Raw genomic sequence first — 15,373 nt, 5'->3', positions numbered from 1 at the left:
GTCAAGACCAAACAAGCCCTGCGCTTTGAGTTGACGCCAACACCGATGTCTCTATTTGATAAAGACCAGAAGTTGCGAAAGCCAGACAAGGCTGCCCTAGCAAGGGTCCTGAAAGCATTTGTGGAACCCGTTGAACAACACCCCTGCACGAGCCTGGTGATTGATGGTGGGTGGCTCCTGCACAACGTCAGTTGGGAGGCTAAGCTCACCTGGAAGGACATCGCTGAGAGCTACCTCCAGTTTGTGAAGTCCATGGGGAGCCATTGCCTCAGGATCACTGTGGTCTTTGACGGATACGGCAGCTCCACCAAGGACCATGATCACCTGAGACGAACAAAGAACGCATGCTGCGACATTCTGATTCGCCCAGACATCAAAAGCCTCGTTCCAAGATAAAAGTTCCTCGACAACAAGAGCAACAAGACCCAGCTCATTCGGCTACTTGCTGAAACATTCGGTAGAAATGGGATCAGTGTACAGGAATGCCCCGATGATGCAGACACCTCTATCGTCCGGGCAGCTCCAGATGAGGCAAGAGAGTCCCCTGTTGAGGTGAGGGCTGAGGACACAGACATCATGGTTTTGCTGATTCATCATGCTGCAGACCACCCGATCTTCCTCACAACAGCCAAAGACACATCTTACGATGTCGGAAAGATCCGGGAGGCCCTCCCAGAGAGATACCGGAAGTATCTGATCTTCTTGCACAGCTTCTCCGGCTGCGATACAGTGTCCGCGATTTCTGGGTTTAGCAAATCAACTTTGCTAACCAAGCTCTGCAAGACTGACAAAGCAGAGAGGGCCATGGACGTGTTTCTGGACATCCGAGCCAAGAAAGATGACATCATCAAAGCCGGCTGTGAACTATTCAAGCTCATGTTCCGCGGGAACCCATCCAAAGACTTGGGGGACTTGAGATTTGACATCTTCAGCAAGCGGGCCGCTGCTGGGAGCATCAAACCTGAGAAACTGCCCCCGACAACAGAAGCTGCAGCACAGCACTCTCTCCGGGCTTATCTCCAGACTAGAGATTGGCTGCTGCTGCAAACTCCATCATTGGATGTCCTGGACTACGGATGGAAACTCGGTGACCAAGGTTATGCGCCGGTCCCTACAACAGACCCTATCGCACCGGACTATCTTCTGAAGTTTGTCTGCTGCAACTGTGAGGGGGAATGTAGCACACTCAGGTGCTGTGTAAAAAGCAAGGAGTCAAGTGTATTTCTGCTTGTGGCAACTGTCATGGTAACTCTTGCCAGAACATCAACCAGCCAGATGACGAGAGGAGTGTGGGATATGCTGGGGATTAGGATGAGTAGGGTGAACTAGAGAACTGACTAACCGAGGTTTCAATTGAGATACATTTCTATTTCTATATAAAGCTATGACTTTATCCACAATTTTCACATTTTAGCGGCCATTTTGGACATCATTTTGGCCACCATCTTGGATATAAAGCAAGATAATAATACAAATATGCTTAGCAAGAGTTCACAATTGTCCTAGAACAATATTTTTGTGGTTTCTTCCCCATATTAAGTATTAAATTTCTGGCCAAACTATGACTTTATCCACAATTTTTCCATTTTGGACGCCATTTAGAATTTTGACTTTTCCCCAAGGATTTGGGAAGGAATAAATTGAGAGGTGTTTGTAGACACCTACATGAACACATTGGTGAAGAAAGCTATTGGTAAGCAATTTTTTCACAGATTTTTCAAAAAAATTATAAAATGCCCTAACTAATGTGGTGTGGCTTAACTGATTTGATATCAGTGTCAATTGGTCAAAGGTCAAAGTTCAGAATCTCTAAATAGTCTAGTAGGAAGACTAGGTCCCCCTGCACCCCCCGGAGATATACTTCTAATCAGTGTTTCTAGATTGGAAAAAATGTGTAGAAAATGACTAGCTATGGCCCCAAGCTGAAAAAATGTCCCACATACCATTTTTATGCAAATTACTGCTGCAAATTTTATGCAAAATTATGCAAATTTTTGATGAGGAGTAGAGTTGAGGGGTCTTTGAGGGCTTCATCGAGGTGCTCTCGGTTGCAAGACTGGGTCATTCTGAGAAGCACAGCAGGGTCAGAGATCATGATGTTCTCCTCCTCAGTGAATCTCTCCATCAACAGCCTCTCCATTGCCTCACACACTGTTTTGAGGCAAAAGAGGGACTTTGCGTAGGCCTTTCCACTGAGAACACCTTTGAGAGATCCACTTGTTACTAGTTGTGCCTCAAAGAGAATCTCTGCATATCCAGAACCACGCATCTTGTGTCCAGTGAGCATCCCAATGTAGTTCATGGATGTGTGGAAGGGTCCAATCGTTACTACATGACTAGCAAATTCATTTGGCCAGCGCCAGATGATGGGAAGGGCTTTCATGCAGACACCCAGATCAAATGTATTCAGGACCCATCTCTGACCCACCTCAGCAGTTGCTGCCTCGGAACGCTTCAGTAGCTCACGAACAACTGCGTTGTCTGTGATCGGTTGGTGGATAGGCGTGCAGTAGTCGACTGTTGATTTGCTGGGTGGGGGAGAACCAGTTGCAGAGGTGAAACCCCCTAGCCCAGGCACAGGCTGCAGGCCATTGCCATGCCATGCAGGCACCAGGCACAGACCGATCACAGACAACGCAGTTGTTCGTGAGCTACTGAAGCGTTCCGAGGCAGCAACTGCTGAGGTGGGTCAGAGATGGGTCCTGAATACATTTGATCTGGGTGTCTGCATGAAAGCCCTTCCCATCATCTGGCGCTGGCCAAATGAATTTGCTAGTCATGTAGTAACGATTGGACCCTTCCACACATCCATGAACTACATCGGGATGCTCACTGGACACAAGATGCGTGGTTCTGGATATGCAGAGATTCTCTTTGAGGCACAACTAGTAACAAGTGGATCTCTCAAAGGTGTTCTCAGTGGAAAGGCCTACGCAAAGTCCCTCTTTTGCCTCAAAACAGTGTGTGAGGCAATGGAGAGGCTGTTGATGGAGAGATTCACTGAGGAGGAGAACATCATGATCTCTGACCCTGCTGTGCTTCTCAGAATGACCCAGTCTTGCAACCGAGAGCACCTCGATGAAGCCCTCAAAGACCCCTCAACTCTACTCCTCATCAAAAATTTGCATAAAATTTGCATAATTTTGCATAAAATTTGCAGCAGTAATTTGCATAAAAATGGTATGTGGGACATTTTTTCAGCTTGGGGCCATAGCTAGTCATTTTCTACACATTTTTTCCAATCTAGAAACACTGATTAGAAGTATATCTCCGGGGGGTGCAGGGGGACCTAGTCTTCCTACTAGACTAAAAAGAGTGGAAACTCAAGAACGGCTAAAGGGATCCAAGTCAAACTTGGTACAGGTATGTATAATGATGTAAAGATGAACCGATTCGATTTGGGGTCACAAGGTGAAAGGTCAGAGGTCATGTTAGGTAAAAATCCTGTTCCCACGATAACTTGCGAACCAGTGATGGGATTTTGACCAAAGTTGGTACAAGCATGTATTATGATGCGAAGATGAACTACCTAGATTTTTGTGTCAAGAGGTCTAAGGTCAGACAGCCTGAATGCAAAGCACTACATCTGGCAGAGACAGAGCACAGCTCATTATCCGTCCAACACCATCCCTACCATGAAGCATGGTGGTGCCAGAATCATGCTATGGGGATGCTTTTCAGCAGCAGGGACTGTGGCCACTGAATATTGACGTTTTGCTATATATGAAGTCTCAATGTCCTTGTTAGATGCCACAAAAAATTCAGGCTTCTACCTGCATTATTTCCTGAGATATTGGGACCCGGAAATATAACAAAAAACGGCGGCCGCAATTTGAGCTAAATCCAACACCTACCGTGCACAGTAAAATGGCCATATCTCAAAAACTACTTGGAATATGGAGCCTAAACTTCAGATTTGTTCATATGAATGATTGAGGAATGTTTGCAAACAATTAGAAGTGAATCTGAGACCAAAGTGTGTGAGCCCTACTTTCCCCCCAATATTCTTTAATTTGAGATGGACTGATCCGTTGGTATATTTCTTCTATTATTGTGGACATGTGTCTCGAGTGTGAACCTGTATAATGCGAATCCATACTATTTTTTCACATGCCTGAACATCATAAGGACAAAGCATGGGTACGTTTTGTCTACCAATACAACTTACATACAAAACTACAATTCAAATTCACACAATGTGCATTGCTCAAAAAAAATGGTTGCAACGCCTTTGAAACAACCTTTCCACGTGTTTGCTGAGGCATTGTAGTATGCAATTGATTGTGGTTATGCACAGTTGCATTACACACAAGACTTGTCTGAACTTGTTCCATCAGATGGCTTTCTCTTTCCCATTATGAAGTCAATGTCCATAGCTTTGGAAGTGATGGAGGTCATGACTAAGGTCATATACTGGTCTCAGAGTCAAAAACGTGACTTCTTTATTGCTGTATCACCAAAGACAATCAGCAATCTCTCACGATGGCCCAGGTGCCGTGCCATCAGTATAATATAGTTTTGCCCTCTACCTTCCAAGAGCAGAGATAAACACCAACAGGAAATTTTAAAGTGTATGACATTGATGGAAGCTGGGTAGAAGAGGACCAATGACCATACCAGCTTTCAATGCTGCAGAGCCTTTCCTTAATCATCATGGGGGAATACAAGCAGATCAAAGGTTGGGGGTGGAGTTTTTTTTCTCTCTCTTATAACGTTTTTACTGCACACACCAGTGTCTTCATCGATATCTGAGTCATCGAGAGCGGGCTGCTGGGCAGGTGGTAGCTCTGCTATGCGCAGATCATATTTTCCTTCCTTTCCCATCCGGTAGGAATTGGTGTTGCCAGTGTCCCATTGAACTCGGATCCAACCATCCTCACCCAGTTCACCAATCACACGACCCAATCCAGGTGAGGGTCCATCCTGGATACACAAAATAAATATCAACTGTCCTTCTTCAAAACAACAGTAAGAAAAGGTTTTACAAAGATGACATTTCAAACGACAGCCGCAGCGACACACACCATCACACACACCATCACACACACACACACACACACACACACACACACACACACACACACACACACACACACACACACACACACACACAATGAGACTGAAGGCCAATCTCTTAAAACATGCCTGGTCTCCCCACTTCCAGTCAACGCCACGCATCACCCTGGTGCCAACTTTCATGAGGGCAGCAAGCTCAGGACCAGAGGCTGGCGCAGGTGGATTCGATGTGTCACGTCGCACCTCTTCAACAACAGCAGCAGATATGCCACAAAGTGAAGGGCTCGCTTCCCCCTCCCCTCCTTCAACCCATGGGCCTAGAGCAATTTTATTTCAGAGTAAGTCAAACACTGCTCATGTAAATTAGCCATTACAGAGAAAGAATATATATTTAATGGAAATAAAAACAAAGTTAGATTTTTTTTAAAGGAATTTGCCATAGCAAACACATTAAGCTGAAGGCCAACCCCCACCCTGCGGAGAAAAATGGCCTCTAAAGGCGGTTCTTTTTTTTCCTTTTTTAAAATGTATTAAGCTGACCTTTGTAAGGGATCACTATGAGATGTAGAACAGCACAAAAAAAACATCACAAATTACCTGATCATCCAACTCAATCGGGTTTCTCATATTTGTACAACTCATGGTGGCTCGGTATTCATGCTAGCCGAATGGGTTGTGTCCACCATCCATAAAATCTGCTCAAGTATAATGTTTGCTGCCATTTTACTTCCTCAGTTAATAAAGAGTGACGTGAGAGATGTATTTCTAATTCTGCACTGGATTATTATCGTTTTTTTAAATGCAATTTTTCTTCAATTTACTGCAATAGCTTCGAGATTTTCGACCCAACTCAAGATCATACGATCACCAGGGGAAGCAAAATGGCCAAATCCGACGTAAAGAGGAAACCATGGATGTTCACGCGAGATTTGTACTCACGCTAGCCTGATATGCCAGATGCGTAAGGGACGTCCGATCCCACACAAGCACGTGTGGGACACCCCGCCTCACACTCGCAAAACACCCAACACTGCATGCACGACAACCCCCACCCCCTACGCACACGTACAACAGCAACAGCCCCAAGCTGCCCTTGCACACGCGGTTCACACGCACATGGCAGCCCTATACGCATTCATTCTGTTTAATGATTTTGAGCCAGTTTAAGATTCCCTCCCAAATAAAAGTAAACATCTATGGAAAAAAACGTGGAAACACTTGCCTCCACGAGAGCTCAAATACTCCCAGATTATGCCCTTTAAAATGGTTATCATTCAATTCCACAAGTATCCAACCTAAGAGCAACGTCAATTTCAAATTCAGTGGAGTTTATAGGGGACTCGATGCAGTTGAACAATTACCCCTGTATGTGAAGCTATTTTTTGGTTTTCTTTCTAAAGTCCAGTTTCATGGAAGACCAGGAATCAATATTCTCAATAAACATGAAAAGTAAAATCGCAAGTTCAGAAATGCATGACAATAAATGCCGTTTGGCAAATCCGAAATGACCTCACCAATGAGCCGAAAAAGGCACTGGGTGACACCTAAGAGCCCAGAGTTTAGGAGTAGGCCAAGACATGACGCATGGTGATCAGCTGTGAGCATGCCCAAAAGGGCAAGTAGGAAACGGCCTTGTGGCAGCGTTCCCAAACTTGGACCAGCTCCTGGCTCATTCGTCACAACAGCCAATGCTGTTGGCTGCACGCCTGACAAAACACAGAAGATACAGTAATTAATCAACACGTTTAACTTTAGTTGACATAATAAAAGTTAAATCCCTTTAAGGCTTTTTTTTTTTTTTTTTTTTTTTTTTTTTTTTTTTTTTTTTTGTTTTTGTTTTTGTTTTGTATACAAGATCGAGGCTCGTGAAAGAGCGAACATTTATCACACAGAAAGACAAACAGACACATAAAACAAATAACATCGGGAGCGGTAGACAAGATGGGGAGAGAGGGGGAAGGACACAAACACAACATTTGAGAGCAGGGACCGAGAGACATGGAGACATCGAGAGATCTGTGGGAGGGAGAGGGCTTTGGGGGGGGAGGCATGTGAAGGGGGGGGAGGCATGTGAAGGGGGGGAGGCATGTGAAGGGGGGGAGGCATGTGAAGGGGGGGGGGGGTGGGAGAGGTATAAACATATGGACACTGCCAGGATTTCCAGGAAATAAGTTGGAATTTCAAACAAGGTGGATCTGGGGTGAATTAGTGGGGGTAGAAAAGATCAAGGTTATGGATGGGGGAAGATAAGAGATGGTGGTGAACAGCTGTTTTAAAGACCTGGAGGGAGGAGAGGGATTGAAGGGAGTGTGGGAGTTTGTTCCACAGGCGGGAGAAAAGAGGAATGAAAGAGTGAAGGTGAGCAGAGAGCCGAGATTTCGGCAGTTTAACCATCAGAGGGTTGCTGGCAGATCTTGTGCGACCTGTAGGAATATTTGGGGGACAGAGCACAGAGAGAGCTGGGGGAGCAAGGCCGGAGAGGAGTCGGTAGAAGACAGAAAGACCACCTACCTGCCTGCGGTGAGTGAGTGAAAGGCCCTCAGAGATAGCTTCATCGCGGGAGATTCCAATGATTTTGAAAGCTTTGGATTCAACAGCGTGAAGCCGAGCCAGGTGTGAGGCAGGAGCACCAGCCCATAGGGGAGAACAGTATTCCATTGAGCTGCGGATGAAAGCCTTGTATGTGGTGAGGAGCTCAGGTGTGCCGAGGAAGGACTTCGCACGACGGAGGATGCCCAGTCGGCGACTGGCTTTGGAGGCCAGCTTGGAAATGTGGTTTTCCCAAGAAAGATCATGGCAGATAGTGAGACCCAAAAGCTTGAGTGACAGAACTTCTTGGAGAGGATTGTTGAGAAAGTAGATGGGAGGGTTGTCCAGTCGATCTTTTCGGAGAGACATAGTAAGAGAGTGAGATTTGGCAGGATTGAAAGACATGTTCCACTTGTTTGACCAGTCTGTGATTTTGTCCAGGTCTTCAGAGAGTGAGGAGGCTGCAGACTGCCGATCTGAGGGAAGAGGAATGGAGCGGCAGAGAGTGGAGTCATCAGCAAAGAGATAGAGAGGATTTTCCAGAGAGTCAGAGAGATCATTGATAAAGACCAGAAAAAGCACAGGGCCCAGCACACTTCCTTGGGGAACTCCAGCCTGAACAGGAAGGGGAGATGAGAGAAATCCATTCAGGGCCACACGTTGACTACGACCAGAGAGGAAGTCCGCAAGCCATGCATGGAGATTTCCATGGATACCATAGGAGGAGAGTTTGGTGAGCAGAGCTGGGTGCCAGACCGTATCAAAGGCCCTTGATATGTCAAGGGAGACAGCTCTGATTTCCTGTTTGGCATTGAGGACCTCCATCCATTGTTGAGACAGCAGAAGCAGCATGTCCAGAGTAGAGTGACCTGGTCTGAAACCAAATTGATGATCAGAGATCAAGCCATTGGAGAAGAGGAAAGATTTCATATCCGAAGCAATGATGGATTCCATGACTTTGCTGATAATTGGGAGCAGGCTGATTGGTCTGTAGTTGCAAGGATCTGTTTTTGCACCTTTTTTGTGTAAAGCGGTAATGTTAGCTGATTTCCAGGATGCTGGCAGATGACCTTGAGCAAAAGATAGGGTGAAAAGAACAGAGAGAGGGTGAGATAGAGCGGCAGAGCAGGATTTTAGGACCCGTGGGCTGATGCCGTCTGGTCCAGTTGCAGAATCAGAGTCGAGGTTTGACAAAAACTCCTCCACCTTGTCAGGAGAGAAGGACACAGAGTCCAGGAGCAGTTGGGTTCGACTGGGAAAGGTGGGAACAGAGAGAGATGGGTTTGGGACTAAGGATTTCGAGGCGAACACAGAGTTGAGGCATTCGGCTTTGTCACGTGCGATGTCAACTGTGTGGCCATTTGAGGTAAGGGAGGGGATGGAGGGGGAACAAACACCAGAAACGGATTTGACCAGACGCCACCAGGATTTGGAGGAAGGAGACAGGTTTGAGAGTTCATTCTTGAGTGAGGAGAGATAGTGCTTCCTGGCACTCCTGAGGGTAGACACACACTTGTTCCGAGCTTGGTGGAAGGAACTGAGATTTCCTTCAGTTGGATTAGCCTTCCAAGAGGCAAAGGCAAGTTGTTTCAGGGCAACTGCCTCACCACAAGATTCAGTGTACCATGGACGGGAGGAAGGGTAAGACAATTGAAGGCGAGATGGGATAAATCTGTGCATGAGAGAGATCAGTTTGCTTTGGAAGAATTCCCAGGAAGAATTGATGTTAAGCTCCGTTGTAATGTAAAATGACACAAAGTAATGATACAGGTTTAAATAGAGCAATGCACCAACAGAAGTAACATCTTAAAACGTATGTTTACTAACAATGATGAAGGTAACAACAATGTTTCCATGATGAAACTTTTACTGTCTCATGCATATTTATCACCATCACAAACATGCTCTACCATTCAGGGTAGAATCATTCTCAGGGGGAGTTCCGAAGCCACTTATGGAGTGGCACTCAAGAATCAGGAAAATCATTTTAAAAATTGACGAAGGTACGTGGACACAATGGCCTACTTTTCCATGCAAGAAACGAGGGTGGTTGACCTTTGACTCAAATTTGGTTTACCACGATAACTTGTCATGAATGAGGCAACAAGACAAAACAAAACACTAATGCTCAAGTCTGAATCCACATGACAAACAGAAACTCTTCAGTAATCAAAATGAAATCTGCAGCTCACTCGATGTATGCAGTGTTGATCATGGGGTCCAAACTTGGACCATATAGATCATGCTCAGGAATACTTTCATGTCTATCTTTAAATTATTTGCACCAATCAAATACGTTTGTCATTTACGCACAAATCATCATCCTGTGCTTTAAATCATCTGCAAATTTCAACAAGTTTGATGTTTTAATTCAGCAGAAATTTCATAATTCCCTGCTGTTCCACCCTCCTTGTTTTTACATGTTACTGTCCTAATTTCTCAGACACACATTTAAGCAGGAAATACAGGGCGGGCATGATAGCCTAAAGCAATGCGGACTCAGCTCTGGGATGCCTAGCCTGAGTTTGAATCTCAACTTAGCAATAAACACTCACCATGTGAAACACATGATGCCATGTGTTTCACATGCAGGGAGAGGCATCAATGTGTGGCGTGTGTGCCGGCGAATGGATATTAAACTGGATGATGCCGTCTCCCCTAATTAGCTAGTATGGATGCATTTGTGAAGAGTAGGCATATTATCGACTGCACGTTGGCGAAATTCCAAATTCCTGACACATTCAGTCAAATGTCAGGCATGACCAGCTGGTTTATGAATGGCATTAGGCAACAAAACACTCCCTAGCCAACCTCAAGAGGTTGGAAGAAGTGAGGTTAATAAAAAATAGCAGTAGTATTGAAAGCACAGTATTTTAGTAAGGAGTATTGGGAGCAGCGGGAGCAGCAGTAGCAAAAGCAGCATATAATAATTCAACGCCCCTCCCCAAACTCTCTGTGCAGCTCTCAAAGCCTCAAACACCACCCCTCCCCCACCCTTCCAACTTTCTGTGGCGCCCCACTCCAGTTCTTTGTCCCAGTTCTTTGTCCCACCCTCCACCTTTCTTCTTCAAGTCCTCAACAACCTCCCGCCCCCCCCCTCCCCCCCCACCAAAACCACAAGTTGTCAAACCACCTTCCAACCCCAAGTCCTCAAACCCACCTCCCACCTCGCAAAGCTTCAAACCCCCTCCCTCACAAACAGCCCCCACCCCGACTATGTCCCCTCTCTAAACCCCCACCCCTCCCTAATGCTCTGTCCTACCCTCCTTCTTTCTTCTTCAAGTTCTCAGGCGTCACGCCCCCCAAACACCGAATCTGCAACCTCCCACCTCCCCCCCCCCTCCCCCACTCCCTCTCCCAACTCTATCCCCTCTCTGCACCACATCCCCCTGCCCCAACTCTGTCCTCCCCACCCCCTTCCTTCTTCAAGTTGTCAACTCCACCCCCACCCTGCAATCGCCGGTCCATAACCTGCCCCCTCCCAACCCCAAGTCTGCAACCACCTCAAGCCTCATCCACCCTCTCCCAACTATGTCGCCTCAATGGACCTCCCTCCCCCAAGGGTGGTTGAGCAGGGAGGTATGCAGTATAATTAAAGACAAGGAGGCGGAATTTATTCAGTAAGACATAACAGGACTAGAGTCCGACTCACCACAGTATAGGAAGAAACAGAGACAAGTTACGAAAATAACTCGGCAGGCCAAAAGGGAATATGAAAAGGCCATATCCAAAAATATTAAATACAATAGCAAGATATTCTTAAAGTATATAAGGGGAAACTAAAGGGTTAAGAGGAATGTGGGACCATTGAGGAACAGCACAGGAAAATCGGTGGATGATGAAGGTGAGATGGTAGCCTCATTAAATCGCTGTGTTGCTTCCACATTTACACGGGAACAGTGAGGGGAACTTCCAATAGCGGAGAGTATCTATCTCAGGGGAGAGCAAGGGCTTTTAGAAGAGATCCATGAATGAGTAGATGGAGTGAGGAAGCAGCTAGAAAATTGAAGGGATGGTAAAGCTCCGGGGCTGGATAATATGCATCCTAGAGTATTGCGGGAGGTGGCAGAGCTGATAAGCATGGTGATGGCGGATATATTTAACAGCTCATTCGAGTCCGGACAGGTACGAGAGAATTGGAGAGCAGCAAATGTAACACCGCAATTTAAGAAAGGTTCGAGAGAATAATTTGGGAACTGTGGACCTATTAGCTTGACTTCAGTTGTGGGAAAGGTGTTGGAGACATTAATTAAGGAATGAATAAGGAAATATTTTAATGAATACAAACTAATTAAAAGCAGTCATCATGGATTTACGAATGGGAGAACATGTTTAACAAATTTATTGCAATTCTACAAAGTCGTTTCCAATTGGGTAGATGAGGGAAGTGCAGTGGATGTAGTAAATCTTGACTTTCAGAATACATTTGATAAGGTACCACATAGGAGGTTGTTCTCCAAGGTGTGGACGTGTGGAGTGGCTGGTCAGGTAACTAACTGGATTGGAAACTGGTTTAGTGATAGGAAGCTAAGAGTGGCTGTGAGTGGGAGGATGTCTGATGGGAAGTCTGCTTTCTACATTTGCTGATGACAAAAAGCTTGGAGGTAAGAAGGTAGATAGCAGAGAGAGGGGCGATCATATTCAGGAATGTCTAGATAATTTATTAGATTGGGCAAAAGATTGGCAGATGCAGTTTAACATAAAGAAATATAAGGTATTGGGGATGGGTAAGAATAAAGAAAACAGGAGAAGCATCTGCAGGTGGTAATTGATGTGAGGGGTAAGAAGACAGGACAGTGCCAGACAGCCTTAGGTAAAGCAAAAAGGGGTTGGGGAAGTATTCGTAGGGAGATAAATTATAAATCAAAGGAGGTTGTTTTGGCCATGCATAGAAATTTGATGAGGCTTCATCTAGAATATTGTGCATAGTTTTGGTCACCACATCTGAGGAAGGATATGGATGGCATAGAGAGGGTACATTGTTGAGCAACTCGATTGATTCCTGAGTTAGCTAGACTAAGCTACGAGGAGCGGTTGAAAGAGACAGGAGTTTATACATTGGGAAAGAGGTGATGATGAGTGAGTCTGATGGAGATGTTTAAAGTAAGGAAGAGTGTGGACAGGATAGGCGCAGCGGAGTTTTGCAGCAGAGTGGACAGTGTTAGGACCAGGGGCCATAGCTTGAGGGTAAAGAAGAGGATAGTTAGGACAGTTTTAAGTTTAAGGCAGGGGTCTTTCAGTCGTCGAGTGGTTATTGCGTGGAATCGTCTCCCAGGAAAGGTTATGGCAGCAGAGGGGGTGGATAGGTTTAAATGGGATTTGGATAGGTACATGGGAGATAGAGGGGTATGGGGATATTGGCTCGTGTGGATGGTAGGAATCTCATGAGTGAATGGGTAACGATACTGGGGCTGGTTAGTGTGGCATGATGGGCTGAATGGTCTCCATATTCTCAACAAGTAAAAGCACAACAAATGTTTGCCATCATGTATCAACTCGTTAATAAAACATATCTGTGGAATGCCTCAGGCAACAAATATAGCTCAGGAAACACTAACTGGCAATCACCAATTCACAATTGAGCAATTCCAGGGCCAAATGCAAGCACAGGCCATTCAGTACAAGACTACAAACATTAAACAGATTAGATATCACTTTCGTTCGAAAGTACTGAGGTGCATGTACAATATGGAGGTGGTTGTGTCAGTGATGTTACCTGCTCGCTGGAAGCAAGTCTCAGCTTCCAAAGCCAGGTGGCGCAGTACTTCAACAGCCCAAGAGTGCAGTTGACCGCATGACACCTCAAGAAGTTTACGCATGTACGGTGGCGTCAGCTCCACATCACTCAAGCAGTCTAACAGCAGTGGCCTGGAGACAAAGAACCTGACAATTACCCCCCAAACTCTGTGTCAATTACCGCCCCTTCTCCACCCCCCCCCCCCCCTCCCCAAGAACAGGACCCCACCCCAACTCTCAGCGGCCTCCAAAACCAATCACTACCCCCAAGGCATCCCCACTAATCCTTGCCTCAAGCATCAACAAATCCCCACCTCCTGTGAGATGACATACAGCTGCTGGAAGGAATTAACTCCCTTACTTGTTAGGAGGGTGGGGGGAACATGATGAGTTCTCTTCCACCCTACCCGGCCCATCCGGGAGGTTTTCGGTTTCAGAGAGAGACATCTTGACCTAACTCCCTTTAGAAGGACAAGTAACTGTCTCCTTCTGGGGGCAACATTTTACATTGACTCTTTATTTTAAACACACTTATTCAGCAATGGATGGAAGATCGGATGTTAGAGATTCAGCAGAGGCCTGCTTTTCATAGGATGGATGTACCATTCAGTACAGCTTGGGATCAATGGAAAAAATGCTAAAGTTGGTTTTCAAGATAAATCAGATAGACCAAAAATATAGATGAATAATTATGTTGGTCCTAAGACAATAGTGGTGTGTGCAAGAGATTGCGTATTTTGTGGAATCCCCATTGACTGTTCCGCATCTGTGGGCATGGCCCTGTCTTGTGTAACCTCAATCTGAAGGGAAAGATCATGAGAAGGTCTACCTGCTGTTTCTGCTCATAAAGTAAAATCAGATAACTTCTTGAGCAGGGGAACATGAATACCAAAGAAACGCAACTTATAAAGTCGAGATGGCATAAGAAAGAAGATTAAATTGACCATTCGTGTGAAACCTTCCCCAACCTATGAATATGATGCCAAAAGGAAAGAAAATAATATATACAAGTCAGGAGACGACGATGGTCCACGAGCGAGCGGTATTCAATGAGAAAGGACGGACTATAACTGAAGCAGGCCCGGACTGGGGGGTCTGGGGCCCACGTGGCAGGTGGCAGGTCCTTCAAAGGTCAAAGGTCGAAGATTCTGAAATTTGTTGGAAAACTTGTATTTCATGATGTATGTGATAGATAATATAAGATCATGTATGACATTTAACCCTATCAGGAAGCGAACAATGTAATAAAACCATCAAAAATCGACTTTTCTAAATTTCGCAACCTTGTGACCGTGACCTTGACCTTGGGGCGAAAATGAAAAATCGAGCTCCGTGGGGCTAGACACATGACATCGGCCTAACCAAATACCGAAACCCCTTGTCAGATTCCACCAAACCCCTCGGAGAAGATGTAGCTTGAACTCGATTACCCCCTAAAAAGACATCTTTTTCGAGCGTCGCTCCGCCCACAATGGGCGCAATACGCCCACTCTAGGCAGGACACAACTAGATCATGATATCAACCTCCCACCCAAGTTTCATCAAGATCGGATGATATCATCGGGTAGTTATGCTGCGGACAGTCAGACAGACAGACAGACAGACACACACACACACCCATGACGAATATAGTGGTCACTCTGTTTGATAACTCGTGAACCAATTGTTCAACTAAGTAATTTGGATTATGGAGGCAGAAAATAAAAACGTTTAACAATTGATGGAAGTCTAGCGTACCTATATCAACCTACCCACGTGCATAACCCTCAGGCAGTAGCCGAAGCCAACCGCAAAGGAGTGCATAGCGCACAGATGGTAGAAGTTGCCTCTTCTGAAGAAGTTTCAACATGACTTGTAAACCTTCAAGGCGAACTTCAGCTCGCTCCATCTGCCAAAAATACAAATAAAGCAGATGCATATTTTCTATCTTTCCATCTTCCACCATTCCACATCCGCTCACTCAAATCTTTCTTTCTGAGAGAACTCTGCATTTTATATTTTGTATTCAACTTCTTTTTCACAACAACATGTTTCAGAAACTTTCACGAGTATTTTCAGAGCACATATTGTGGTCTGGAAGTGGTGGAACCGA

The 15,373-nt window shown here is 45.5% G+C and overlaps 1 protein-coding gene across 4 annotated transcripts in view; it reads right to left on the bottom strand.

The window, feature by feature from the left end:
- Nucleotides 1-15,373, bottom strand: part of HERC2 (HECT and RLD domain containing E3 ubiquitin protein ligase 2) — a 425,948-nt gene that overhangs the window by 213,067 nt on the left and 197,508 nt on the right. For all 4 annotated transcript variants that reach the window (XM_078766738.1, XM_078766740.1, XM_068132745.2 and 1 more), the window contains exons 33-37: nucleotides 15,033-15,169; nucleotides 13,262-13,413; nucleotides 6,531-6,722; nucleotides 5,146-5,333; nucleotides 4,731-4,923 (exon numbers count right to left, since the gene is read on the bottom strand). In XM_078766738.1, coding sequence (XP_078622864.1) covers nucleotides 4,731-4,923; nucleotides 5,146-5,333; nucleotides 6,531-6,722; nucleotides 13,262-13,413; nucleotides 15,033-15,169 — 862 coding nt within the window. The remainder of the gene's footprint in view (nucleotides 1-4,730; nucleotides 4,924-5,145; nucleotides 5,334-6,530; nucleotides 6,723-13,261; nucleotides 13,414-15,032; nucleotides 15,170-15,373) is intronic.

Source organism: Myxine glutinosa, chromosome 12 (genome assembly GCF_964187855.1).
Source record: "Myxine glutinosa chromosome 12, kmMyxGlut1.1, whole genome shotgun sequence".
In the NCBI taxonomy this organism is placed as follows: Eukaryota; Metazoa; Chordata; class Myxini; order Myxiniformes; family Myxinidae; genus Myxine; species Myxine glutinosa.
The sequence above is the reverse complement of the archived record's forward strand: the minus strand, read 5'-3'. Positions and strand labels throughout refer to the sequence as shown.